The 27,142-nt window shown below is 39.5% G+C and overlaps 4 protein-coding genes across 11 annotated transcripts; all 4 read right to left on the bottom strand.

The window, feature by feature from the left end:
• Positions 1-764: 764 nt before the first annotated feature.
• LOC125220389 (probable apyrase 7) lies at positions 765-27,142 on the bottom strand. Of its 6 annotated transcripts, XM_048122573.1 has the most exons (4): positions 26,984-27,142; positions 24,516-25,962; positions 1,629-2,008; positions 765-1,367 (listed from the first exon to the last, which is right to left on the bottom strand). In XM_048122573.1, the coding sequence occupies exons 2-4, from the start codon at positions 25,829-25,831 to the stop codon at positions 1,102-1,104; spliced, it is 1,962 nt and encodes a 653-aa protein (XP_047978530.1). In that variant the 5' UTR covers positions 25,832-25,962; positions 26,984-27,142; the 3' UTR covers positions 765-1,101. The 6 variants fall into 6 exon arrangements, with proteins under 6 accessions (XP_047978530.1, XP_047978519.1, XP_047978521.1 ...); XM_048122562.1 differs by having other exon boundaries at positions 765-2,008; XM_048122564.1 differs by having other exon boundaries at positions 765-2,008; positions 24,516-25,875.
• LOC125220429 (pentatricopeptide repeat-containing protein At1g62910-like) lies at positions 3,047-5,047 on the bottom strand. 3 transcript variants are annotated; one of them, XM_048122606.1, is made up of 2 exons: positions 3,715-5,047; positions 3,047-3,597 (listed from the first exon to the last, which is right to left on the bottom strand). In XM_048122606.1, exons 1-2 carry the CDS (start codon positions 4,967-4,969, stop codon positions 3,326-3,328), a joined length of 1,527 nt encoding a protein of 508 aa, XP_047978563.1. In that variant the 5' UTR covers positions 4,970-5,047; the 3' UTR covers positions 3,047-3,325. The 3 variants fall into 3 exon arrangements, with proteins under 3 accessions (XP_047978563.1, XP_047978569.1, XP_047978558.1); XM_048122612.1 differs by having other exon boundaries at positions 3,047-3,594; XM_048122601.1 differs by having other exon boundaries at positions 3,047-3,833; positions 3,924-5,047.
• On the bottom strand, positions 12,150-13,748 carry LOC125220466 (putative pentatricopeptide repeat-containing protein At1g12700, mitochondrial). The gene has a single exon (XM_048122639.1). The coding sequence runs from the start codon at positions 13,678-13,680 to the stop codon at positions 12,289-12,291; it is 1,392 nt and encodes a 463-aa protein (XP_047978596.1). The 5' UTR covers positions 13,681-13,748; the 3' UTR covers positions 12,150-12,288.
• Positions 19,635-21,485, bottom strand: LOC125220418 (putative pentatricopeptide repeat-containing protein At1g12700, mitochondrial). The gene has a single exon (XM_048122592.1). It carries the CDS (start codon positions 21,380-21,382, stop codon positions 19,733-19,735), a length of 1,650 nt encoding a protein of 549 aa, XP_047978549.1. The 5' UTR covers positions 21,383-21,485; the 3' UTR covers positions 19,635-19,732.

Raw genomic sequence — 27,142 nt, 5'->3', positions numbered from 1 at the left:
TATACTTTACTTATGTAAGTACAAACTTATCCAAAAAAACATACTCTTTTGATGAGAACAAACTTTATCTCCTCAGCACCTTAATTGCTACAACTAAGTTGTACTCCCTCCGTCCCGGATAATTCGGGTCATTTTGACCGGACACGGATTTTAAGAATTGTAATGAAAAGTGGGTTGAAAAAGTTAGTGGAATGTGGATCCTACCTTTATATATTAGTTTTATAATAAAATGTGAGTAGGAATCAGTTAGTGGAATATGGGGTTCGCTACCAAAAATGGTAAAAGTAAAATGGGACAAATTATGTGGGACGGACCGAAATGGAAAACTGGGACGAATTATCTGGGATGGAGGGAGTAATTTACAATAGTGGTAATATCAAGAATTAAGTATTGAACTTAATTGCAATATTGTTGAAACAAGAGTCTTAAAATTTCACAATTAAAATTTCATTGCATTCTCATATGATTCGGTCATCCTTATAGGTCAATTGACATCATATTTGCTTTGACATAATAAAATGTTAAATCAGTCACACATGAATTTCCAGACATTATAGCTAAGCTCAGGGAAACATAATCCTTGATGAACTCTTCACAATGTACTCCCTCAATCCCTTGTTTAGTTAGATGTTTTTTAGCATGAGATTTAAGAAAGTGGTGTATTTAGTTACTTATATTGAGAAATAATAAAGTAGGAGAGAAATAAAGTGTCTGATTTTGCCAAAAAATAAAATGCCTCACTTACCTTGGATCATTTAAAAAAGAAGTAAGAATTACTTAACAAGGAACAACAAATGGAGGAAGTATATATTTTTGTATGATTTCAAAGAATACTAAAATAAATGTCTTAGTTCAAATAGAGGTGACCAACCCTATAAATCTATGAGTATAATAACCTCAATGAATGAATATATAAACTTAGCTAGAGACTAACATCATGTTATTGGCATCACCTAACAACATTCATATGTACCTTTTATGTATCTCCAAACTCCATCCCTCCGCTTCGTCTTTCCATGTCTCGTTTCCGTGGGAAAACACCATGCAGCAGCAACCACTCCGCTCAAGAGACCTGCAGTTGGTTGTTCACTTTCTTTGGTCTCAGGGCTTCATCGCGTTTCCCTCTGCCATGGAAGAAATGAGATCCTCCCGCGATTGGGATCTCCTACTCTGGAGACGCGTTTGGCTTCTGTTCGGAGGGGTCCAGGCGGGGCCAACATTAGTGTTTCCGAACTGGAGCTCCCCCAAGCTGCCTGATGAGTAGCTGTGCGCTACGTGTGATCTGGTAAACTTGTCGCCACCATCATCGTGGCCACGATGCTGAGTACCTGGAACTGGACTCATCGGATCCTTAGCCCTTCCATCTACTGCCAAAGTAAGAGGAAGTTTACCTATGTGGACCGGACGACTCCAGTGTTTGAATTGGAAAGGAGAAGGGATATTGAGAACGGACGCCGATGACACATTTTTGTGGTTGAAAAGAGGGAGATATCGTCTCCGCAGATATATCGATGATTTGCCAACACATGACGAGAAACAGACCAAGAAAAACAGCACAGCTAACGAGAAAGCTAAAACAAAGAGTGGGTTTATCCTCACTTGAAATATATCATAGCCGCGGGATTTACCAGAAAACGGAAATGCCTTTCCAGCTTCAAATAGAGCGACCCCAAGGGTCCAAGTGATGCTTCCCGAACCAACTGTCACGTGGCTATCAGGAATGTGCAGTCCTTCTCTCAAGAGGAGCACCACATATGGAGCTCGGAAGCAGTATTGTTCAATGAAAGGCTGAGGAACGACGCTCTTCTTAGCATCAAGCCAAGACTTGTCACAATATCTGCGGCCTTTCTCTAGCACGTCATCCAGAGTAGCTTCAGGAGTCAGGTTGAAGAACCGGTACACAACGTAGAAACCTGACATAGCATAAAACCGGCCACGACGACGGGGTATATTTTCTGCAAGAGCACATGGATGAAGCCCACAGTCGATTCCTATGCTACTGTTTGACCATTCAGATCTATTGACAGCAGCTTTGGCGAGCAAACTACATAGTGTGGATGTCCTTTTTGAATATCATGGCACACTCCATGTCTTTACCAATATTAATTTTAATCTCAAATTGTTATGGTAAAACTTTTACTAGCTAGGGAATGAAGTTTAGATATAATGGAATAAAAACATTGTATGGTGAAATAGTTCCTAAGTCTGGTAGAAGTAAAAGTCAGGTTTTCAAGAAACTAGGATTTTATGTGAACCAGATAGTTTCCTGCATTTGAGATCGTCTCTAGGAGTCATTTGGATATATTTCGTGCGCATAGGTCGAGATTGAAGCTAAGCACAGAGCTCGGACAGATGGATGGTTGGTTGTAAAAACAGAGTGTTAAAACCATGTCTACGCCATTAAACTAGCTATAACTTGAATAAACACAGCTCGCCTAAGTGAATCTGAGGATCTTATGTCACCCTAGCAAGCATACAGATGGTCAGTAACTCAACCTAATTTAAACACCAAATCATTCCAATTTTCAGAACTAGAAATTGAAAGTCAGTTCGTAATAACCAGCCCCTAGAGCTTCAACTTAGTGCAACACAACTCAACAAACATGAGATTTAAGAAAGTCGTAGTATTTAGTTACTTAAATGTTGAAATAAAAAAGTAGGAACCGAATAAAGTGTTTGATTTTGCCAAAAAATAAAATGCCTCACTTACCTTGGATCGTTTAAAAAAGAAGTACGAATTGCTTAACAAGGGACAATGAACTTGTCGCCACCATCATCGTGGCCACGACGCTGAGTACCTGGAACTGGACTTATCAGAAAGTTAAACAATGCAAATAATTAAGAGAAATCAGTCACACAGAAATGGAAGATGGAATCTTGATATCGATTCAGCAGCAGATCCCCTAATTCTGATAAGCTGTTATATCGTTGGAAAAATCCACGATGCTGAACCCTTTCACAACTCATTCATCTACAAGTAGATTAGCATATCTTTAACCCGAGCAGTTCGATTCCTCATCAAATAACTCACAGTTCAAGATTCCAATAATAACAATAGTAATCATCAATTCGACCCAATATTTTCACATCAGAGATCACTGAACCAGACAAATGTAACAGCAAAATGTTGGCAGCCTCTGTATTTACATAATAATATCCTGTTTAATGTGTGCCTTACAGCTAAGCTCGATCCTGAATTATTTTCCTTAGTTTCTTGTGTTCTTATATTTTAACGACCAAATAAGAACTTTTACACTCTTTTACACTCCAAACTATCAATTAAAATACTAATTAGTACCACAACATAACATCCAACTAGATTAGCCTATAACTTCTTTGGTAACAGTTTCTTAACCAAATCAAATAAAACACTATCTTTTCCTTCCCTTCGTAGAGGTTCAATCAGCATCTCAAAAGTGGTGGCGCCAAGTGGGCATCCCCCTCTTGCAGTCATCTCTTTCAAGACAAGAATCACATCGTCCATCTTGCTCCTTCTGAGAAGAGCTTGAACATAAATATTGTAAGTCACACTATCTGGCAAGCACCCCTTGATCACCATTTGCACCATCAAATCCTTAGCCTCTCCTATCCGCCCTTCTTCACAAAGGGAAGAAATAAGAATTGTATATATCACAACATTAGGCAAGCAACCTTTGTTCTCCATGGTATATAACATGGATAATGCTTCATCAATACGATGAGCATTGCACAAACCATGTAACAAGATTCCATAAGTTGTTGTATTAGGATAAACTTGTAGAGCTTCCATCTCTTTGAACAACTTTAAGCCCTCTTCACATTGACCATCATGAAATAAAGCCTCCAGCATTATGCTATAAGAAACCACATTGCGCTTCAACCCTTTGGCCCGAATCATGGTAAAAAGATGACAAACCTCATCAATTCGTCCCATTTTACAGTACCCGTTCATCAAACTACTGTAGCTTGTAACATCAGACTTGATGCCGGATTTCACCGCTAGTTGGAAAATGTTTCTAGCCTTATCCATTTCTCCCTGTAAACAATATCCATTAATCAGCGCATTGTATGTAACAATGTTGGGCTGAACATCAATTTGCCTCATCTTGACCAGCATATGCTCAGCCTCTTCCATCCTTCCCTCTCGGCAAAGAGCATCCACAAAAATACTACAAGTGACCACATCTGGGAAGACTTTAATCGATATCATCTTCCTTAACATGTCTTCAGCCTCTTTTCCTCTACTATGATTGCATAACCCTTCAATTATTGAATTATAGGTCACAACATCGGGTGAAATCCCCTTATCACCCAAGGTGGAGAAGAGTTGGAGAGCATCGTCAACCTTTCTATTTTTGCACAAGCCATCAATAACTATGTTGTAAGCATAAACATCAAGTTTGCAGTTTCCTTTTTCCAATCGACTAAGCAATTCAAGCGCCTCATGGATACCTCCTGCTTTGCATAACCCATTAATCATAACACTATACGTACGTTCATCGGGATTGCACAGTTGCTCCGCAGACAACCTCCAACACAGTTTTGCTGCCTCTGGGATCCTTCTGACCAATAAAAGCCCTTTGATGAGAGTGGTAAAAGTTACCACATCAGGCTTGTAGCCACGCTTGAAGAAACTGCCTAAAATAGCAAACCCAAAATCAGGTCTTTCCAGTCGGCAGAAGCAATCGATCGCAATATTGAAGGTGTAGTCATTTACAAGAGCATTCCTCTGAAGCATTTTGTCGAACATGTGAAGGGCAAGTGAGTATTTCTGCATCTTAACCACAACACTCAACAACTTGGTGAAATCAATAACAGAAGGGGGCGGATGCATTCTCAACATATTTCGGAACTCATCGATGGCATCATCAGGCTCAACAATACGGCTAAAATCAAATCTGGGATAAGCCGAAAAGCATCGAATTTGGTGATAATGCAAGCAACAATTTGACAGAAATCGTCGGAAGATGAGGGCTGACTTCAAAGACATGATTTTGATTGCCGATCTGGAATTCTTGAGTTGATTTGGGATGTTTATTGAAATCTTGGGAGAGTTTATATGGTAGAATTAAAATCTTAGGTTCATTAGAAGAAAACTGGAAAATGAATTGTGCGGTTCATTAAAATCTTGTTTTTTATGTCAACTAAAAAATTTCCAATATTCTACTCCCTCCGTCCCGCTTAAGATGGCACGTTTTCCTTTTTAGTTTGTCCCAATCAAGATGACACATTTCCTTTTATGGAAACTTTCTCTCTCCAATTAATACACTCAACCACTTTTTCTCACCTCTATTAAAATATTCACCTTTCTTTCTCTCTCTATTTTAATACTTCCACCTACCTTTTCTCTCCCCAATTAAACACATTAACCAATTACTCCTAAAACTCCGTGTTGGCTAAGGAATGTGTCATCTTAGCCGGGACGGAGGGAGTAATAAAATTGTAAATTGTTCATTTATTTGTATTTTACTATAATTAATTATGATATACTCTCTCTGTCCCTAAAAGATACGTGCTTTGAGTTCGGCACAAGTATGATGCAATATTAGTAAAGTAAGAAAAGTAGAAATAAAAAGTTAATACAATATCGTTAGTGAATAATGAGTCTCTATTTATTAGAGAGAAAAGAATTTTTAAAATTAGAAAGTAGAAAAGAATTTTTAAAATTAGAAAGTGCGTATTCTGACGGACTAAATAAACAAAGGGTGCATATTCTTGTGGACAGAAAGAGTACAATATAACTAAGAAAGGAAATAAAAAATGAGAAAATTAGGTGAGATTTACAAAGTGTATTATGTATAATTGGATATCCTTAATTTGTGAAGTGCATATAAATTATGGGTAATGTTCAAAACTGTGTGATATGAACATAAATTCACAAACACTCAACTTCTTAGTCCTCAATAGTGTGGATCTCCTTTATGAATGTCATGGCATACTCCATGTCTTTACCAATATTAATTTTAATCTCAAATTCTTATGGTAAAACTTTTACTAGCTAGGGAATGAAGTTTAGATATAATGGAATAAAAACGTTGTATAGTAAAATAGTTCCCAAGTCTGGTAGAAGTAATAATTCTTTAGCTTGGAGCCATGTTTATTAATAAAGTCAAGTTATTTTTAATAATTCATGTTCCTAAATTTGAAACGTTTATTTTTCAGCATGAGATTTTATGTCATGTTGTTTTGTGTGTTAATGAAGAGATAGTAAAGTAAGAGAGAGAGGAAAAAATAAATATGATGTTATTTCTATTTTAAGGAATGTTCCATTTTTAATGGGATAATCTAAAAAGAAAAATGTTTCATGTTTAATTGGATAGGAGGAGTACTTATTATTGAGCCACGACCATTGTATTTAATTTCATATATTTTAATTATTTATATGTTTATTTTAATAGTGATATTTGAAAAATAAAAAACAAATTTATGAAAATTTGAAAATTAATTAATTTAAAATAACAAATTACAGTAATCCTACTTAATGCAATTCAATGATTACAAATCTAAATGGGATCAATAAAACTTAATTAAAGATTAATGAAAAAAAAGCACAACAAAATTTACATTTTAGCTAGTGCAGTGGGCTAAGTTTGATCGAGGCCCATACGAAAAAAAGAAGGCCCAAACAATGAAAGGTCAAATGTGTAAGTCAAAAATTGAAATTTCACTTATTTGTCCAATTAGAAATCTTAAGTCTCTTTCTTTACACAAATATGGATGTGAGAGTGGAATAGTAAAAGTATGAATTTTTGTTTTTATCCGTACAGCTTCTGTGAATTTCAAGGTTAGAAAGATGTTTCTGCATCCGCAATGGTGCTTAGGCCAGCAATAGGTCAGTCATTCTCTCCCCTGCCACGTCAGCAACACTAAAAAATCCACCTGCCACATCAGATTTAGGCCAGCCATAGGCCAGCCGCAATAAAAATAATTCAAAATATACTACATTTACGGAATTAAAATTACGATTAAAATATGGAATTAAATTTACGACACGTATACGGGAAATTTATCCATTCCATTAAAAAAAAGTACAAAGATTTTAAAAAAAAAGTACATGATCTTTTTTTTTAAAAAAAGGGCTTCAACACACGAGCCCCGCCACTCTCTACTCCTCATCGCCGTCGCCGCCGTCGCCGTCGCCGCCACCGCCCGTGGTATCTGAGCCCACGTCGGAAACCCGCTAGCCGTGCCCTCGCGATTTCCAAATCAACCCGCATGCTCTCAAGCATCTCGTGAAGAAACATCTTCTCCGTGGGGTCAGTGGCGGTCTTCCACTCTTGGAAGACCTTGTACATCTGATCCCGCGTATGGTTACGCGAATGGAGAGTGTACTCGAGTGGGGCGGGTGGGAGGGCGGGAGGACTGGACCTCGTGGAGCGATAGGGGGATCTGCCCCTCGCAGCCGGGCCCTGCGCCCGCTTTCGTCCAACCGGGCGGGGCCGACCGCAATGAAGGAGGGGATGGAAACTCCTCGCATTCGGGGAGGTCGTGGGATCCGCCGCCGCTGCCGTTGTAGTCGCCGCTATAGTTCGCCGTCGCTTCTTCGGCCACCCAGCCGTCGCACTCCGCCTCGGAACTTCTCGGAGTCCTTCAGCCAACAAGAAGCACTCCCATAAGGTGAACTCCTTATACTTCCCCCAAGCAAGGAACCGACCCGCGGCGATCCTCCGGGCGCCGTCCTCATTCCGCCCACTACCGAGCCGACGGAGGGCGTTGGCGTACATACCCGGAAAACGGCCCACCGCGGCCCCTGGTGCGCTCCCACCCCTTCCGGACCTCCTCCGGGCTGAAGTTCTTCCCGTGCGGGCAGTGCCTCCTATAGGCAGCCTCCGATCTTCGCCCACATGTTGGCGATCCGCTGGTTGTTCGCAACCAGCGGATCGCCGCACACCTCCAACCACCCCCTAGCCACCCCGGCGTACTCATCCTCCGTCCACTTCCTCCGGCCGGTGGGTGTCGTCAACAGCGGGCTGCGATGACTCGCCGACCGCCTTGGCCTTCCCCTTCCCCTCGTCTTCTTCTTCGGCGCGGCCCGTCTCGCTGGAACGGGAGTATCATCTTCCCCGAGATCGATCCTCATATCATGCAATGACAACAAGGTCATCGCCAGAACTGCGTCTCCACTTCGGGGTCGACGTGTGAGACGAAGCCGTCAAAAAATCAAGCGAGGGCCGATATACCGTGTCCCCTCCCGGTGACCCCCGCACCCCTCGCATCCCGGATGCATACCGTGTTGCATCCCCCCGCATCCCCCCCCGCCACATCATCCCCATCATCCGCTGCAAGATTCTGCTGCATCCGGGGCATACCTCCACCCGGCGCCGATCGCCCGCCGCCCGGCATCCCCCCGGCATACCCCCGTGCCCCCTCCCCGGCGCACCGGCCATCATCCCCATCATCTTATTCCAAGGGATGTTAAATCCCGGGCCCATCTGCCCCCATCCAGATCCTACAGTGTACCGTGGGAGTCCGAGATCCACTCGTCGCTGGACCGGACTCGTTGTTGTGATCTATCGCTCGATGATGCTCTTGTACAGAAAGCTAGAGAGAGAGAAAAACTCGTTAAAACAAGTGGTGCAAATGAAAATGAAACGAAAATCGCGTTTATATAGGTTTTTTTTTTTTTTAAAACAAAAATAGGCGCTGGCCGATCGGCCAGCGCCCACCAATCGGCCAGCCCACGCCGATCGGCTCACCGGTATACCGCTCGCCGCCTCCAATGGTTCGGCTAGCCGATCAGCCAGCGCGAAGAATCGGCTAGCTGGTCGCTAGCCGACCATTGCGGATGCTCTAAAAAAATTTATTTGTGCTTTGCACATTCTTTTTCTTCATTGTTTTGTTTCATGAAACTTTGCAAATATTTGTTGGACAAGTTATAGAGACGAATCTTAAATGACACCATTTATATTTGTTGGACACATGTAATTTTTTTTATTTGGCGATTACTTTGGTGCAATTTCCCATGATAAAAAGTCCAAACAAATTTAAATTCTTAAGCATTGTAGTAATATGCTAAATCTCATGATCTTATACTACACATGTAATTCTAGTGCTTTATATTCCTCTCCATCATTAACCATCTTATTGAGTACCTCTTATTGATGCAGTTCTAGCCGACGAGCTTAAAAAGTCACGGCCTCGGAATATCTTGATATTCACACATATGACTTGTGAAACGGGCTAAGGAATCAAACATAGGGTTTCCTTGGAGGTGTGTTGATGCATAATGAATTTTGGTCATCGGAGTATTTACCTTTTTTTTATTTCCTTTTCATTTTAGGTTTTGCAAATCATATAATTATTTTTGAAGTCAGATTTTGGTATTGAATAAAAGTTAAGGTTTCAAGAAACTATGATGTGATGTGTAATCAGATATAATCAGTGCATTTGAGAGTGTTTTGTCTGATTCATTTGGATATATAGGTTGATATTGAAGCTAAGAACAGAGTTCGGAGTCAGAAAAGAAGATCGAAGTTCGTAGGATTTCTCCATAGACTTTTACGTAGTACCAACTCCAGAACGTGTCATGATCGTCTTCACATCAAGCACTCCATGATCTCAATGGTTTTGATTGTTTGTAGTGTTTTCCATGCTTTGGATTATTGGTTGGTTGGCTTTTATGTTGTTCCAATCCCACATGAATCTAGACGAATTTTATGGACAAACTCTAATTTATCTTCGTTATTCATTAGCTATAGTCCCTGTCTATGAGTTTTCCTGTCGAATTGCTATGTGTTGATGCATCTATGGTTAATACATAGATGTTACCATCAATGATTAGGACTTAGATATGTGTTTAGCTAATCTTATCTGAATATTGTCAAGTATGTTCAATGCTAGATGAATAAAAACCATTACACCATCTTTATAGATTGGAATTAGTTAAGTTGATGGAGCTCTGGATTTATCTACAAACGTGTTGGGAATGACAGTGTTTTCATAATTTTAATGTGTTCAACTATACTTTATTTTATAAGCTTATAAACTTGAATGGAATGAATTAGCACATTTACAAGGGACAATGAAAGGAGGAAGTATATATATTTAAATGATTTGTATATATATATATGTATGTAAACTTAGCTAGAGACTAACATCATGTTATTGGCATCACCTAACAACATTTATATGTACCTTTTATGTATCTCCAAACCACATCCCTCCGCGTCGTCTTTCCACGTCTCATTTCCATGGGAAAACAGCATCACTCCACTCAAGAGACCTGTAGTTGATTGCTCACTTTCTTCGGTCTCAGGGCTTCATCGCGTTTCCCTCTGCCATGGAAGAAATGAGATCCTCCCACGATTGGGATCTCCTACTCGGGAGACGTGTTTGGCTTCTGTTCGGAGGGGTCCAGGCGGGGCCAACATTAGTGTTCCCAAACTGGAGCTCCCCCAAGCTGCCTGATGAGTAGCTGTGCGCAACGTGTGATCTGGTGAACTTGTCGCCACCATCATCGTGGCCACGATGCTGAGTACCTGGAACTGGACTCATCTGATCCTTAGCCCTTCCATCTAGTGTAAAACAACAACAAAGTGGAGAGATTATGTGAATCAATCGCATTTAGGTTGCGAAAGTAAGAGGAAGTTTACCTATGTGGACCGGGCGACTCCAGTGTTTGAATTGGAAAGGAGAAGGGATATTGAGAACGGATGCCGATGACACACTTTTGTGGTTGAAAAGAGGGAGATATCGCCTGCACCATATGTTTTTTTTTGGGAATAGACCCCAACACCTTAGTGTGATAATTTAATGCTATCCATCCATAATAAGCTTCCTTCACACCTGTGATAGTCTTAACCCATTCCTTTTTGCATAAGAAAGGCGACCTCTTCAGGATCAGCCAAGCATTCTCAAGCAGCCATTCAGAATCTGAACTCCTCCAACTGTAGCATGAAGAAAAAGAGAGGTACGACTATGTGAGTTTTTCGGAATTTGGTTCTCAGCCCATTCAGTTAGAGGTTTAATTGCCTTTTGCAACCCAGAAATGTTATGCACCAATTTGTCAAACCCGGGCTCCGTCTCCCACTCTGGGCAAGTGGCAACAGAGGAATCTTCAGGCAGAGATTTTAATGATATAGGAAGATTGTTGTCCTTTCCGTGACTGATATACAAAGACACGTGTTCCAGTGCTACCACAGTCTACGACAACATAGAAAAAGTTACAAGAAGTAAGCGACCAAATGTAAGATCTACACTCATTAAATGCTAGGAACTAATGCAAAATGATAAAAGAAGTCCTGCAGAATCCACATGGTAAAATTTGTCGTGTCAATCGATGAAGGTGAATCATTTATGGACTAAAAGACTACAGAGCATACATACCAGTTTTTCCATGACTTAGAAAAGAATCTTAGGATTTAATCTGAATATGAAATTAAATCAAATCATGCCTCATTTTCTCAATTCCTAGAACTAGAAATAAACACAGCTCGCCTAAGTGAATCTGAGGATCTTATGTCACCCTAGCAAGTATACAGATGGTCAGTAACTCAACCTGATTTAAACACCAAATCTTTCCAATTTCCAGAACTAGAAATAGAAAGTCAGTTCGTAATAACCAGCCCCTAGAGCTTCAACTTAGTGCAACACAACTCAGCAAACATGAGATTTAAGAAAGTCGTAGTATTTAGTTACTAAATGTTGAAATAAAAAAGTAGGAACGAAATAAAGTGTTTGATTTTGCCAAAAAATAAAATGACTCACTTACCTTGGATCGTTTAAAAAAAGAAGTACGGATTACTTAACAAGAGGCAACGAACTTGTCGCCACCATCATCGTGGCCACGATGCTGAGTACCTGGAACTGGACTTATCAGAAAGTTAAACAATGCAAATAATTAAGAGATATCAGTCACACAGAAATGGAAGATGGAATCTTGATATCGATTCAGCAGCAGCTCCCCTAATTCTGATAAGCTGTTATATCGTTGGAAAAATCCACGATGCTGAACCCTTTCACAACTCATTCATCCACAAGTAGATTAGCATATCTTTAACCCGAGCAGTACTCACAGTTCAAGATTCCAATAATAACAATAGTAATCATCAATTCAACCCAAATATTTTCACATCAGAGATCACTGAACCAGCCAAATGTAACAGCAAAATGTTGGCAGCCTCTGAATTTACATACTAATATCCTGTTTAATGTGTGCCTTACAGTTAAGCTTGATCCTGAATTATTTTCCTTAGTTTCTCGTGTTCTTATATTTTAACAACCAAATAAGAACTTTTACACTCTTTTACACTCCAAACTATCTATTAAAATACTAACTAGTACCACAACATAACATCCAACTAGATTAGCCTATAACTTTTTTGGTAACAGTTTCTTAACCAAATCAAATAAAACACTATCTTTGCCTTCCCTTCGTAGAGGTTCAATCAGCATCCTAAAAGTGGTAGCGCCAAGTGTGCATCCCCCTCTTGCAATCATCTCTTTCAAGACAAGAATCACATCGTCCATCTTGCTCCTTTTGAGAAGAGCTTGAACATAAATATTGTAAGTCACATTGTTGGGCCAACACCCCTTGATCACCATTTGCACCATCAAATCCTTAGCCTCTCCTATCCGCCCTTCTTCACACAGGGCAAAAATAAGAATTGTATATATCACAACATTAGGCAAGCAACCTTTGTTTTCCATGGTATATAACATGGATAATGCTTCATCAATACGATGAGCATTGCACAAACCATGTAACAAGACTCCATAAGTTGTTGTATTAGGATAAACTTGTAGAGCTTCCATCTCTTTGAACAACTTCAAGCCCTCTTCACATCGACCATCATGAAATAAAGCCTCCAACATTATGTTGTAAGAAATGACATCGCGCTTCAACCCTTTGGCCCGAATCATGGTAAAAAGATGACAAACCTCATCAATTCGTCCTATTTTACAGTACCCGTTCATCAAACTACTGTAGCTTGTAACATCAGGCTTGATGCCGGATTTCATTGCTAGTTGGAAAATGTTTCTAGCCTTATCCATTTCACCCTGTAAACAATATCCATTAATCAGCGCACTGTATGTTACAATGTCGGGTTGAACATCAATTTCCCTCATCTTGACCAGCATATGCTCAGCCTCTTCCATCCTTCCCTCTCGGCTGAGAGCATCTACAAAAATACTACAAGTGACCACATTTGGGAAGACTTTATTCGATATCATCTTCCTTAACATGTCTTCAGCCTCTCTTCCTCTACTATGATTGCATAACCCCTCAATTATTGAATTATATGTCACAACATTGGGTGAAATCCCCTTATCACCCAAGGTGGAGAAGAGTTGGAGAGCATCGTCAACCTTTCTATCTTTGCACAAGCCATCAATAACTATGCTATAAGCATAAACATTAGGTTTGTAGTTTCCCATTTCCAATCGACTAAGCAATTCAAGTGCCTGAAAAGTACCTCCAGCTTTGCATAACCCATTAAGCATAGTAGCATACGTATATTCATCGGGAGTGCACAGTTGCTCCGCAGACAACCTCCAACACAGCTTTGCTGCCTCTGGGATCCTTCTGACCAATAAAAGCCCTTTGATGAGAGTGGTAAAAGTGACCACATTAGGCTTATACCCACGCTTGAAGAAACTGCCTAAAATAGCAAATCCAAAATCAGGTCTTTTCAGTCGGCAGAAGCAATCGATGGCAATATTGAAGGTGCAGTGATCTACAGAAGCACCCGTTTGAAGCATTTTGTCGAACAGGTGAAGTGCAAGTGTGTATTGCCGATCTGGAATTCTTGGGTCAATTTGGGAAGTTTTCTGGATGTCTATTGTAGAATTAAAATCTTAGGTTCATTAGAAGAGAACAGGAAAATGAAATGTGCGGTTCATTAAAATCTTGCTTTTTATGTCAACTAAATAATTTTTCAATATTCTAATAAAATTATCAAATTTTCATGTATTTGTATTTTACTGTAATTGATTATGAAATAATCTCTCCGTTTCTAGAGAATACAACTTTAAGTTTGGCAGAGGTATAATGCAATATTGGTAAAGTAAGAGAGATGTAGAGAAAAAGTCAATACAATATCGTTAGTAATGAATGAGTCTCACTATATTGGAAAGAAAATAGTTTTTAAAATTAAAAAATGCATATTTTTGTGGGATGGATAAAAAAAAAATAGAGGGTGCATATTCTTTTGGATAGAAGGAGTACATCATAACTAAGAAAGAAATAAAAAATTAGAAAATTAGGTGAGATTTACAAAGTGTATTATGTATAATTGTATATCCTTAATTTGTTAATTGCTTATAAATTATGTGCAATGTTCAAAACTGTGTGATGTCCTTTATGAATATTATGTCACACTTCATATCTTTACCACTTCATATCTTTACCAATGTTAATTTTAATCTCAAATTCTTTGGTAAAACTTTTACTAGGCAAAGGAATGAAGTTTAGACATAATGAAATAAAAACATTGCATATGGTGAAATAGTTCCTAAGTCTGGTAAAAGTAATACTACCTCCGTCCCCCAAAATTTGCTACACTTTCACCCGACACGGGTTTTAAGAAATTTAATGGAAAGTGAGTTGAAAAAGTTGATGGGATGTGGGTCATACTTTTAAAGTATTAGTTTTATAATAAAATATGAGTAGGAATGAGTTAGTGGAATATGAGGTCCACTATCAAAAATGGTAAAAGTGAAGTATATCAAATTTTCAGGGACGGACCAAATAGTAAACTGTATCAAATTTTCAGGGACGGAGGTAGTAATTATTTAGCTTAGAGCCATGTTTTTTAATAAAGTCAAGTTAATATTAAGGGCACTCCCAATAGTCTCCCTAAAAACTCCCTTATTTCTCCCTAACTCCTGCCACATCAGCGCCACATCAGCACCATAATTTATCCCCAGTTTTTAGCCAACTTTTAGCCAACTGCTCCAATGGTTTCTCCCTTATTTCTCCCTTATTTCTCCCTAACTCAACATTTCATTTTTACATCATTACTAATTTAATTATTTTATTTTTGTATATATTAAAGCTAGCTAAATTTAATTTATAAGACAAAACAAATAATAGTAATAAAGTTCATTGTATTAAACACGAGTAAACATTAAAACGACGAAAATTAATAAAAAAAAATAGTACAGCAATGGAAAAAAAATTTAAAATTGAAAAAATTCAAGGGCGGTGGGCGCGGTTTCTATTTGCCCACAATTCTTCGATCATATCGTGTTGTAGTGCTCGATGGGCCTCCTTTTGGTGTATGTCCATGAACGCCTTGAACCGTTCATGTTCGTTGTACGGTACACCCCGGCGGGCGGACTCGGACTCGGTTGAGACACCGTGACTCGATGATGCAACACTGGTGTCGTTGGTGACGTTGAGGACGCCTTCGTGTTCATCCTCGATGATCATGTTATGCATGATGATGCATGCATACATGATGTCGGCAATATCCCCCTAGTAGTAAAAGCGCGTCGGGCCCTTTACCAGTGCAAATCGTGATTGGAGCACCCCAAACGCCCTCTCCACATCCTTGCGCGCAGACTCTTGCGCTCGGGCAAAATACTTTCTACTATCTTCGACTGGGCATCTGATCGTCTTCAAAAACACGGGCCATTGCGGATAGATGCCGTCAGCCAGGTAGTACCCCATGTTATGCACATTGCCATTGGCCGTGAATTCGATGGAGGGGCCTAACCCGTTGATCCGCTCGTTGAAAAGGGGCGAGGAATTGAGAACATTTAGGTCGTTGTTCGACCCGGCTATACCAAAATAAGCATGCCAAATCCAAAGCCGTTGGTCGGCAACGGCTTCAAGAATGATGGTGGGATGCATACCTTTGTAGCCGGTAGTGAACTGGCCTCGCCATGCGGTTGGGCAGTTCTTCCACTGCCAGTGCATACAGTCGATGCTGCCGAGCATCCCCGGAAAGCCGTGGGTCCTCCAGTGCCAATCCAACAGGAACTGGCACTCAGCTGCGTCCAGCAAGCGAAGGTAGTGCCCCCCAAATATCTCTCGCAGGCCCTGACAAAAATTCTTCAGGCACTCGTTGCCAGTCGTCTCGCCGCATTGCAGATACTCATCGAACATGTCGGCGGACCCTCCATATGCCAATTGTCGGATGGCAACAGTGCATTTCTGCAGGGGCGATAGACCGAGCTTCCCTGTGGCGTCTCGCTGGAGCTGGAAGTCGGGGTAACGCGCGGACAACGCATTAACAATGCGCAGGAAGAGGGAGCGGCGCATTCTGAATCGGCGACGAAATACATCTGCCGGATAACGTGGTTCCTCAGCAAAATAATCGGCGAACAGCCGATCGTGCCCACCAGCGTGGTCGCGGGGGATGTATCGGCGCCGCCTGCGGATTGGCCGTTGGGATGGCTGCTGCATTCGAGCAAGCTCGCTTTGTATGAAATGGGAGATATAGTTGTTGATTGGGTTGTTGGCGAAACCCGCGACATCCCATCCGGTGGGAGCGGGAGGTACCTCCTCTTCGGAAGAAGAATGAGATATCTCCTCGTCGGACCGAGAATGAGAAGATGATTCAGAATTCATTAAATATAGATGGAGAGAGAGAAAATAAATGAAGAGAGCAAAAGGGATGAGGATGAGGAGAGAATGAAGAGAGAAAAGGGATGAGGATGGGGAGAGAATGAAGAGAATGTGTGTATTTATAGAGGGGAAAATAAACAAAAAACAAAAAACAAAAACTATTTTTATCGCCGAATTATCGCCCACAGTGGTCGGCGATAATTCGGCGATAAGCCGGCGATTTTTCGGGAGTTGGCGTTAATTCGGTAGAATTAACGCCGAATTATCGCCGAATTCACCCCAACGCCCGGCGATAATCGCGCCGACCCTAACGCCTAACCATTGGGAGTGCTCTAATAATTCATGTTCCTAAATATGAAACGTTTATTTTTAAGCATGAGATTTTATGTACTGTTATTTTGTGTGTTAATGAAAAGATAGAAAAGTAAAAGAGAGGAAAAAATAGAGATGATGTTATTTCCATTTTAGGAAATATTCCATTTTTAATGGTATAACCCAAAAAGAAAAATGTTTCATGTTTAGTTGGACAGAGGGAATACTTATTATTGAGCCACAACCATGGTATTTGATTTCATAATTTTTTATTATTTATATGTTTATTTAAATAGTGATATTTGTAAAATAAAAAATAAATTATTGAAAATTTGAAAATTAATTAATTAAAAATAAACAATTATTGTAATCCTACTTAATGCAATTCAATGATTACAAATCTAAATGGGATTAATAAAACTTAATTAAAGATTAATGAAAAAAAAACACAATAAAATTTACATCCAAGGATAATGTACTATCATGGACGACGATATCAGCTATCATCTTCTTCACAAACAAGTGAAGAAAATGAAATCATACTATCATGCTTCTCGTCCTTTAATGGTGTAGGGATCAGATCACTCGGGATTCGCTAATTACCGGGACCTCTTTTATTGATTGGGTTCTGAGACGGCTAATCTCAGAAGTTACAAGCCAAGTACAAAGGTGTTACAAGATTACAAGTAATCTAGCCACTGACATATCTAACTATTACAGATATTGAACCCTAATTTGAGCCCTAACTATTCCAAGATTTCAACCAATCTGGAATCCAAGTTCTTGTCCAATTAGTACCTGCACACTCAAGTAGATAGATCAGTGAACCAACACAAGATCCTTTCGGATCTAAGTAACAACAAGTAAATGCAACTAAGACAGAATAGTAAGGATATGGCTCAGGTCACAACAGTGACTATACTAGGCCAAGGACCTCCCCACACGCTTCGACCACAAGTCACACGATGAGAAACCTTTGAATGCTAGGTCAGGAAACCCTAGCCACACCGAATGCCACTCAGACTATCAGAACACCTCACAGTCACCAGAAACTCACAAGATCCTCACAAGTTCTCACTTCTTGAACGCCAAACTTCACCAGATTCAAACCCTAAGTAAGAATCCTTCAAGTACTCTGTTGGAAACCGAGAAAGTCTCCAAACTCACGATCTAAAAGGATAGGACCCACTAAAACAAGGATCAATCGGTGTAACCCAAAGATCTGAGGAGTTCATCGGTGAAGTCGCCTGAAAACAAGAGAGAGAAAGAAGAGAGAAGGCAGAGAGAATTCTGGAAACAAAGAGAGAGGTGAGTGGTTGATTAGGGTAAGTGAGAGGTCGGCCTCTCACTTAACAAACACAACACAGGATCAACGGCCACAAAGCAGGATCCGGGTGAGAGTCCCACGTGGCAAGCATCGGTGCAGCCTGGGTAAGTAATGGATCAAGCCAAGTTGGGCCACCATCACACAAACATTGGGCCACAGCATTTAATCAACTTGGGGCAGACCCAAAACTTAATTAAATACTCAAGGTCCAATTAAAGTAGACCACAGATATTCAACAAATGGCATTTCACGTCAGCGTAATATGGCTCTTACAATCAAACACATCAATACTACTTTTGAGTGTGTGAACAAAAGGGCAACAGAACTTGGCATTCAAAGCATGGTTGTGAATGCACCTGTTGTTGCTGTTGTTGCTCATACTTCCGTTGAGACGGATTCGTTCAGTTTTGATCCAATCTTTATTGGAAGAGATGATGATCTGCCTAAACTGGTTCACGTGCTCATCCACACCTGCCTAGAGGAAGAGAAACGGATGTTCTCCATCATTGCTCTTTTGGGAATGGGGGGTATGGGGAAGACTACGTTGACTAGAAAATTGTTTAATCATGAAAGGGTTAAGGCTCAATTTGGATCACTTATATGGGTTCATGTTTCTCAAAATATTGATCTAGTTAGTCTTTTCAACAAAATCTATTCAACGTTGACTTCAAATACTGGTGATAGAGTTGAGATCAAGGAAGTTATCTTGAAAAGGCTTAATGAAGTTCTTAAGTCTAGAACTTATCTTCTTGTTCTAGATGATGTATGGAATGAAGATATTTCGAAATGGGAAGACTTCATAAATCCATTGTCTGGAGTTACTTCCACTATGGGAAATGGCATGAGATATTAATTTGTTTAAACTCCCTTCCAACGTAGAGTTATATTATACTTTTGTTCCGATCCCACATGACTCTAGTTCTTGTCTATAAGTTCTCCTGTTGAATTGTTATGCATTGATGCATCTATAGTGAATACTTTGCCCCTTCCTTAATGTATTTTAACTTAGAGAACGGTTGATAACAAATAGTATAAGGGATTCATCTAGTATTAGTAATATTTGATCATCGACTTTTTTTTCTCACTAGATGTTAGGATAATTGATATGGACTTAGATTATATGTTTAGCTTATCTTTTGTCTAAATTTTGGTTTTGAGAACTATATCATGCTGTAGTTAATTTCTGATTGGAGTAAAATTTGGGTGTAAATGACTTGTAGCTTTTTTCCTGATTGTGATGCGATATTTTGAGTCTAATGCAAAGATATAATTTGTGGAGTGGTAAAATGACTTGTGCTGTAGATGAGCATTGCCCTAATTTAAGCACTAATCCAAATGTTTATTTTTGGCAGCCTCTGCATTTGAAGGTGTTCACATACTAATATTCTGTTTTATGGCATGCTTTTGTGAGGCTAGCTCAATATAACGTGAGTCTTACAGTTAACTATAACTAACACCCTTATATCAAAGTAATTATTTCTTCAAATATCAAAGTAATGAGTCTTGATCCATATCCACAATCCAACCATCAAAATACAATTGAAGCATTTAAACTCATTACCTAAACTCATTTATCACAACACATCGTCAACTAAATTAGCCTATAACTTCTTTGGTAATAGTTTCTTAACCAAATCAAATAAAACACTATCTTTGCCTTCCCTTCGTAGAGGTTCAATCAGCATCTCAAAAGTGGTAGCGCCAAGTGTGCATCCCCCTCTTGCAGTCATCTCTTTCAAGACAAGAATCACATCGTCCATCTTGTTCCTTTTGAGAAGAGCTTGAACATAAATATTGTAAGTCACACTATCTGGCAAGCACCCCTTGTTCACCATTTGCACCATCAAATCCTTAGCCTCTCCTATCCGCCCTTCTTCGCAAAGGGCAGAAATAAGAATTGTATATATCACAACATCAGGCAAGCAACCTTTGTTTTCCATGGTATGCAACATGGATAATGCTTCATCAATACGATGAGCATTGCACAAACCATGTAACAAGATTCCATAAGTTGTTGTAGTAGGATAAACTTGTAGAGCTTCCATCTCTTTGAACAGCTTCAAGCCCTCTTCACATCGACCAATATGAAATAAAGTCTCCAGCATTATGCTATAAGAAACCACATTGCGCTTCAACCCTTTGGCCCGAATCATGGTAAAAAGATGACAAACTTCATCAATTCGTCCCATTTTACAGTACCCGTTCATTAAACTATTGTAGATTGTAACATCGGGCTTGATGCCTGATTTCACCGCTAGTTGGAAGATGTTTCTAGCCTTATCCATTTCTCCCTGTAAACAATATCCATTCATCAACGCAGTGTATGTAACAATGGTGGGTTGAACATCAATTTGCCTCATCTTGACCAGCATATGCTCGGCCTCTTCCATCCTTCCCTCTCGGCAAAGAGCATCTTCAAAAATATTACAAGTAACCACATTTGGGAAGACTTCATCCGATATCATCTTCCTTAACATGTCTTCAGCCTCTTTTCCTCTACTATGATTGCATAACCCCTCAATTATTGAATTATATGTCACAACATTGGGTGAAATCCCCTTCTCACCCAAGCTAGAGAAGAGTTGGAGAGCATCGTCGACCTTTCTATCTTTGCACAAGCCATCAATAACTATGTTGTAAGCATAAACATCAAGTTTGTAGTTTCCTTTTTCCAATTGACTAAGCAATTCAAGCGCCTCAAGGGTACCTCTACCTCCGGCTTTGCATAACCCATTAAGCATAACACTATACGTACGTTCATTGGGATTGCACAGTTGCTCCGCAGACAACCTCCAACACAGTTTTGCTGCCTCTGGGATCCTTCTGACCAATAAAAGCCCTTTGATGAGAGTGGTAAAAGTGACCACATTAGGCTTGAAGCCACGCTTGAAGAAACTGCCTAAAATCGCAAACCCAAAATCAGGTCTTTCCAGTCGGCAGAAGCAATCGATCGCAATACTCAGGGTGTAGTGATTTACAGGAGCATTCCTTTGAAGCATTTTGTCGAACATGTGAAGGGCAAGTGTGTACTGTTGCATCTTAACCACAACACTCAACAACTTGGTGAAATCAATAACAGAAGGGAGCGGATGCATTCTCAACATATTTCGGAACTCATCAATGGCATCATCAGGCTCAACAATACGGCCAAAATCAAATCTAGGATAAGCCGAAAAGCATCGAATTTGGTGATAATGCAAGCAACAATTTGACAGAAATCTTGGGAAGATGAGGGCTGACTTCAAAGACATGATTTTGATTGCCGATCTGGAATTCTTGAGTTGATTTGGGATGTTTATTGAAATCTTGGGAGAGTTTATATGGTAGAATTAAAATCTTAGGTTCATTAGAAGAAAACAGGAAAATGAAATGTGCGGTTCATTAAAATCTTGCTTTTTTATGTCAACTAAATAATTTCCAATATTTTAATAAAATTATCAATTTTTCATTTATTTGTATTTTACTATAATTAATTATGATATACGCACTCCGTCCCTAAAGAATACTTTGAGTTCGGCACGGGTATGATACAATATTGGTAAAGTAAGAGAAGTAGAAAGAAAAAATAAATACAATATCGTCAGTGAAGAATGAGTCTAACTTTATTAGAAAGAAAAGAATTTTAAAATTAGAAAGTGTATATTCTGATTGAACAGACTAAAAAAAACAAAGGTGCATATTTTTGTGGACATGAAGAGTATAGTATAACTAAGAAAAGAAATAAAAAAAATGAGAAAATTAGGTGAGATTTACAAAGTGTATTATGTATAATTGTATAAGAAATTATGGGAATGTTCAAAAATGTGTGATATTAACACATAAAGTCATAAACACTCAACTTCTTAGTCCTCAATAGTGTGGATGTCCATATCATGGCACACTCCATGTCTTTACCAATATTAATTTTAATCTCAAATTCTTATGGTAAAACTTTTGCTAAAGTTTAGATATAATGGAATAAATCAATGTATGGTGATCTAGTTCCTAAGTCTGGTAGAAGTAATAATTCTTTAGCTTGGAGCCATGTTTTTTAATAACGTCAAGTTATTTTTAATAATTCATGTTCCTAAGCATGAAACGTTTGTTTTTCGGCACATAATTTTATGTAGAGTATTATTTTGTGTGTTAATGAAAAGATAGTAAAGTAAGAGAGAAGAAAGGGTTGAGATAATGTTATTTTCATTTTAGGGAATGTTCCATTTACAGGCCAAAAGGAAAATATTTCATGTTTAATGGACATAGAGGGAGTACTTGTTATTGAGCCACAACCATATTATTTAATTTCATAATTTTTTATTATACTATTATATGTTTATTTAAATTATGATATTTGTAAAATAAAAAACAAATTTATGAAAATTTGAAAATTAATTAATTTTAAATAACAAACTATGGTAATCCTACTTAATGCAATTCGATGATTACAAATCTAAATGGGATCAATAAAATTTAATTAAAGATTAATGAAAAAAAAAACACAATAAAATTTACATCCTAGCTAGTGCAGTGGCAGCCCACCTTTCGCCCACATTTAAGTGTGGGCTAAGTTTGATCGAGGCCCATTCGAAAATTTTCATAAATTTTTTGTGTTCGACTATACTTTATTTATGTAATTACAAACTTATCTAAAAAACCATACTCTTTTGATGAGAACAAACTTTATCTCATCAGCATCTTAATGAAAGGGAGCAAACCATATCCCACATCGGAGAATGATCAAAATTTGCAAGCATATATAAGGGCTACCCCAATTCCATTAGTATGAGGCCTTTTGGGGAGTACCCCAAGAATAGAACCGTGAGGGCCCAAAGCGGACAATATCATACTAACTTATAAGCACTTTGCTACAGCCTAAGTGGTAATTCAACATGAGATTTAACAAAGCGGACAATATCATACTAACTTATAAGCACTTTGCTACAGCCTAAGTGGTAATTCAACATGAGATTTAAGAAAGTGAGATTTAAGAAAGTGGTAGTATTACTTAAATGGAGAGATAATAGTATGAGACAAATAAAGTGTTTGATTTTGCCAAAAAAATAAAATGCCTCACTTACCTTGGATTGTTTAAGTATGAATTACTTAACAAGGAACAACGAATGGAGGAAGTATATATTTTTGTATGATTTCAAAGAATACTAAAGTAAATGTCTTAGTTCAAATAGAGGTGACCAACCCTATAAATCTATGAGTATAATAACCTCAATGAATGAATATATAAACTTAGCTAGAGACTAACATCATGTTATTGGCATTACCTAACAACATTCATATTTACCTTTTATGTATCTCCAAACTCCATCCCTCCGCTTCGTCTTTCCATGTCTCGTTTCTGTGGGAAAACACCATGCAGCAGCAACCACTCCGCTCAAGAGACCTGCAGTTGTTTGTTCACTTTCTTTGGTCTCAGGGCTTCATCGCGTTTCCCTCTGCCATGGAAGAAATGAGATCCTCCCGCGATTGGGATCTCCTACTCTGGAGACGCGTTTGGCTTCTGTTCGGAGGGGTCCAGGCGGGGCCAACATTAGTGTTTCCGAACTGGAGCTCCCCCAAGCTGCCTGATGAGTAGCTGTGCGCTACGTGTGATCTGGTGAACTTGTCGCCACCATCATCGTGGCCACGAAGCTGAGTACCTGGAACTGGACTCATCGGATCCTTAGCCCTTCCATCTACTGTAAAACAACAACAAAGTGGAGAGATTACGTATAAACATGCGTGCATATGTGAATCAATCGCATTTAGGTTGTGAAAGTAAGAGGATGTTTACCTATGTGGACCGGACGGCTCCAGTGTTTGAATTGGAAAGGAGAAGGGATATTGAGAACGGATGCCGATGACATATTTGTGTGGTTGAAAAGAGGGAGATATCGCCTCCGCAGATATATCGATGATTTGCCAACACATGACGAGAAACAGACCAAGAAAAACAGCACAGCTAAAGAGAAAGCTAAAACAAACAGTGGGTTTATCCTCACTTGAAATATATCATAGCCACGGGATTTACCAGAAAACGGAAATGCCTTTCCAGCTTCAAACAGAGCAACCCCAAGGGTCCAAGTGATGCTTCCCGAACCAACTGTCACGTGGCTATCAGGAATGTGCAGTCCTTCTCTCAAGAGGAGCACCACATATGGAGCTCGGAAGCAGTATTGTTCAATGAAAGGCTGAGGAACGACGCTCTTCTTAGCATCAAGCCAAGATTTGTCACAATATCTGCGGCCTTTCTCCAGAACGTCATCAAGGGTAGCTTCAGGAGTCAGGTTGAAGAACCGGTACACGACGTAGAAACCTGACATAGCATAAAACTGGCCACGAGGACGGGGTATATTTTCTGCAAGAGCACATGGATGAAGCCCACAGTCGATTCCTATGCTACTGTTTGACCATTCAGATCTATTGACAGCAGCTTTGGCGAGCAAGCTACATTTGGCCCAATTAGGAACTCCCACAAGCTGAACTGGAACTCCAGAATTCCCACCTTCTAAGAGTGAACAGTGTCTACACATATACTGTTCTTTGTAACCATATTGCAAACAGGGATGATTAATTTCAACTTTTCCACTTGTCAGATTGGCATTACTAATATGAGGAAGCCCTTTGAGAAGATGGCCAACAGATTTATCAAATGCGTCATTGAGACCATACCCGGCCAAAGAATAGGCGCTCAGATGATGGTTAACAGGGCCAATCCCTAATTTTAAGCTCGTTTCATCAAGGTCACCTTGTTTACCTTCAAAAGTAACCTGAAGTGATGAGCCACCCAAATCAAGTGCACCATATGTTTCTTTTTTGGGAACGGACCCCAACACCTTAGTGTGATAATTTAATGCTATCCATCCATAATAGGCTTCCTCCACACCTGTGATAGTCTTAACCCATTCCTTTTTGCACAAGAAAGGCGACCTCTTCAGGATCAGCCAAGCATTCTCAAGCAGCCATTCAGAATCTGAACTCGGTAGCCTACGAACCCCAGCTGTAGCATGAAGAAAAAGAGAGGTACTTCTATGTGAGTTTTTTGGAATTTGGTTCTCAGCCCATTCAATCAGAGGTTTAATTGCCTTCTGCAACCCAGAAATGTTATGCACCAATTTGTCAAACCCGGGCTCAGTCTCCATTCTGTTGTAAGCCCTCCCACTTCGGGCAACAGAGTTCGCAGAGGAATCTTCAGGCAGAGACTTTAATGATATAGGAAGATTGTTGTCCTTTTCGTGACTAATAGAAGCCTGATATACAAAGACACGTGTTCCAGTGCTACCACAGTCTACGACAACATAGAATCTGTTAGTTCCTCTAGACCAGTTTGTGTAAAGATTTTGGAGACCAAATGACAGACATGAAACAAGAAATAAGCCAATGAGAATACAGACTACTGTAATCCACCTCTTCTTTCTGGATGAAGTTCCTGGTGATAACTTCTCCTTCGAAAAACTTGCTGCTCCTTTTTCCTTCTCAAAGATATATGGTGGCAATGCATGACCTGAACTTCTTTCTACTCCAGCATTTTTATTTCCTTCTTCTATATCAAGCCGGCGATAAGTAGACAAATCCTGAAGGGAATAGGAGAGTCTTAGATTACTCCTTTTCTCAGGTTTGGGGAGACCACTAGGTGAAGCAGGTATAGGCGACCCAGGTGGTTTGTTAGATGCCGATAAACGAATCAGTCCGGGAGAAAATAATTCTGAAATTTTGCTGAAGACCATCTTTGCAGGAGCAAAAGTAGCAATGCAGGCAGCTGCTACCCCCTCTAGAAAAAGTTACGAGAAGTAAGCAGACCACATGTAAGATCTGCACATTAAATGCTAGGAACTAATGCAAAATGATAAAAGAAGTCCTGCAAAATCAACATGGTAAAATTTGTCATGTCAATCGATGAAGGTGAATGATATTATGACAAAACTACAGAACATATATACCAGTTTTTCCATGACTTATAAAAGAATCTTAGAATCTAATCTGGATATCAAATTATATCATGTTCCTAGAAATAAATCCTAAATCTTCTTCGAGTGATCTATTAAATTCCAATGAAAACCATGTCTCCACAATTAATCTAGTTATATCTCCAACCAAATCCAAGAACCTAACCAAATACCTTGAATAATAAACACAGCTCGCCTCTCCTCAGTGAACCTGAGGATCTAATGCAGCCCTAGCAAGTCTAGATCGTCAGTAAGTCAACCTTGTTTTAGACTCCAAATCATTCCGAATTCCAAAACTTGAAATTGAAAGTCAGTTCGTAATAACCAACCCCTAGAGCTTCAACTTAGCGCAACACAACTCAACAAACACGTTTCTGTTCACTACAAGAAATTGATACAAGAAAAGTTTCAATAAAGCTCATCATCGACCCCAATCCATCCTGGTTGCAACACGCTATACAATGCAATGATTTCAATAAATCAGTCCTACAGAAATAAAAGATGGAATCTTGACATCAATCAACAGCAGCTCGTCAAATACTATGTCTAATAAACTGTTAGATCATTGGTAAATCCACAATGCTGAGCCCTTTCACAACTCATTCACCCAGAACTAGATCAGCATATCCTAAACCCGAACTAAAATTCCCCATCAAATCACTCACAGTCTAAGATTCAAGCCAATCCTAATTCACTATAAGCTCCCACACTAGCTAATCCAACCCTCTAGATCCCAACACCAGCAACAACAATCATCAATTACACCCAAACACTTTCACATCAGAGATCACTGAACCAGCCAAATGCGACAGCAAAAACTGAAACTCAAAATCACAAATCTCACAACCATAAATAAGAAACGCACGGATGCAGAGAGATTCGACAAAAAAAAAAGCACAAAAATAATCGCGCGAAAGGAGATTCTTCCATTACCATCAGATCACTGGAAAGTTGGAATTGATTGCCCATCCTGTGGCTCCGCAAAGTAAGATCCGAATTCGGGAATGGAATTCTCGTTTTCCAACGAATCAGAGAAACAAACAAAAGAGGCAACAGCTTGTGAGTGATGGACTCTCACTATCTCTCTCTCGA

This window comes from Salvia hispanica, chromosome 1, assembly GCF_023119035.1.
Source record: "Salvia hispanica cultivar TCC Black 2014 chromosome 1, UniMelb_Shisp_WGS_1.0, whole genome shotgun sequence".
Classification (NCBI taxonomy): Eukaryota; Viridiplantae; Streptophyta; class Magnoliopsida; order Lamiales; family Lamiaceae; genus Salvia; species Salvia hispanica.
The sequence above is the reverse complement of the archived record's forward strand: the minus strand, read 5'-3'. Positions and strand labels throughout refer to the sequence as shown.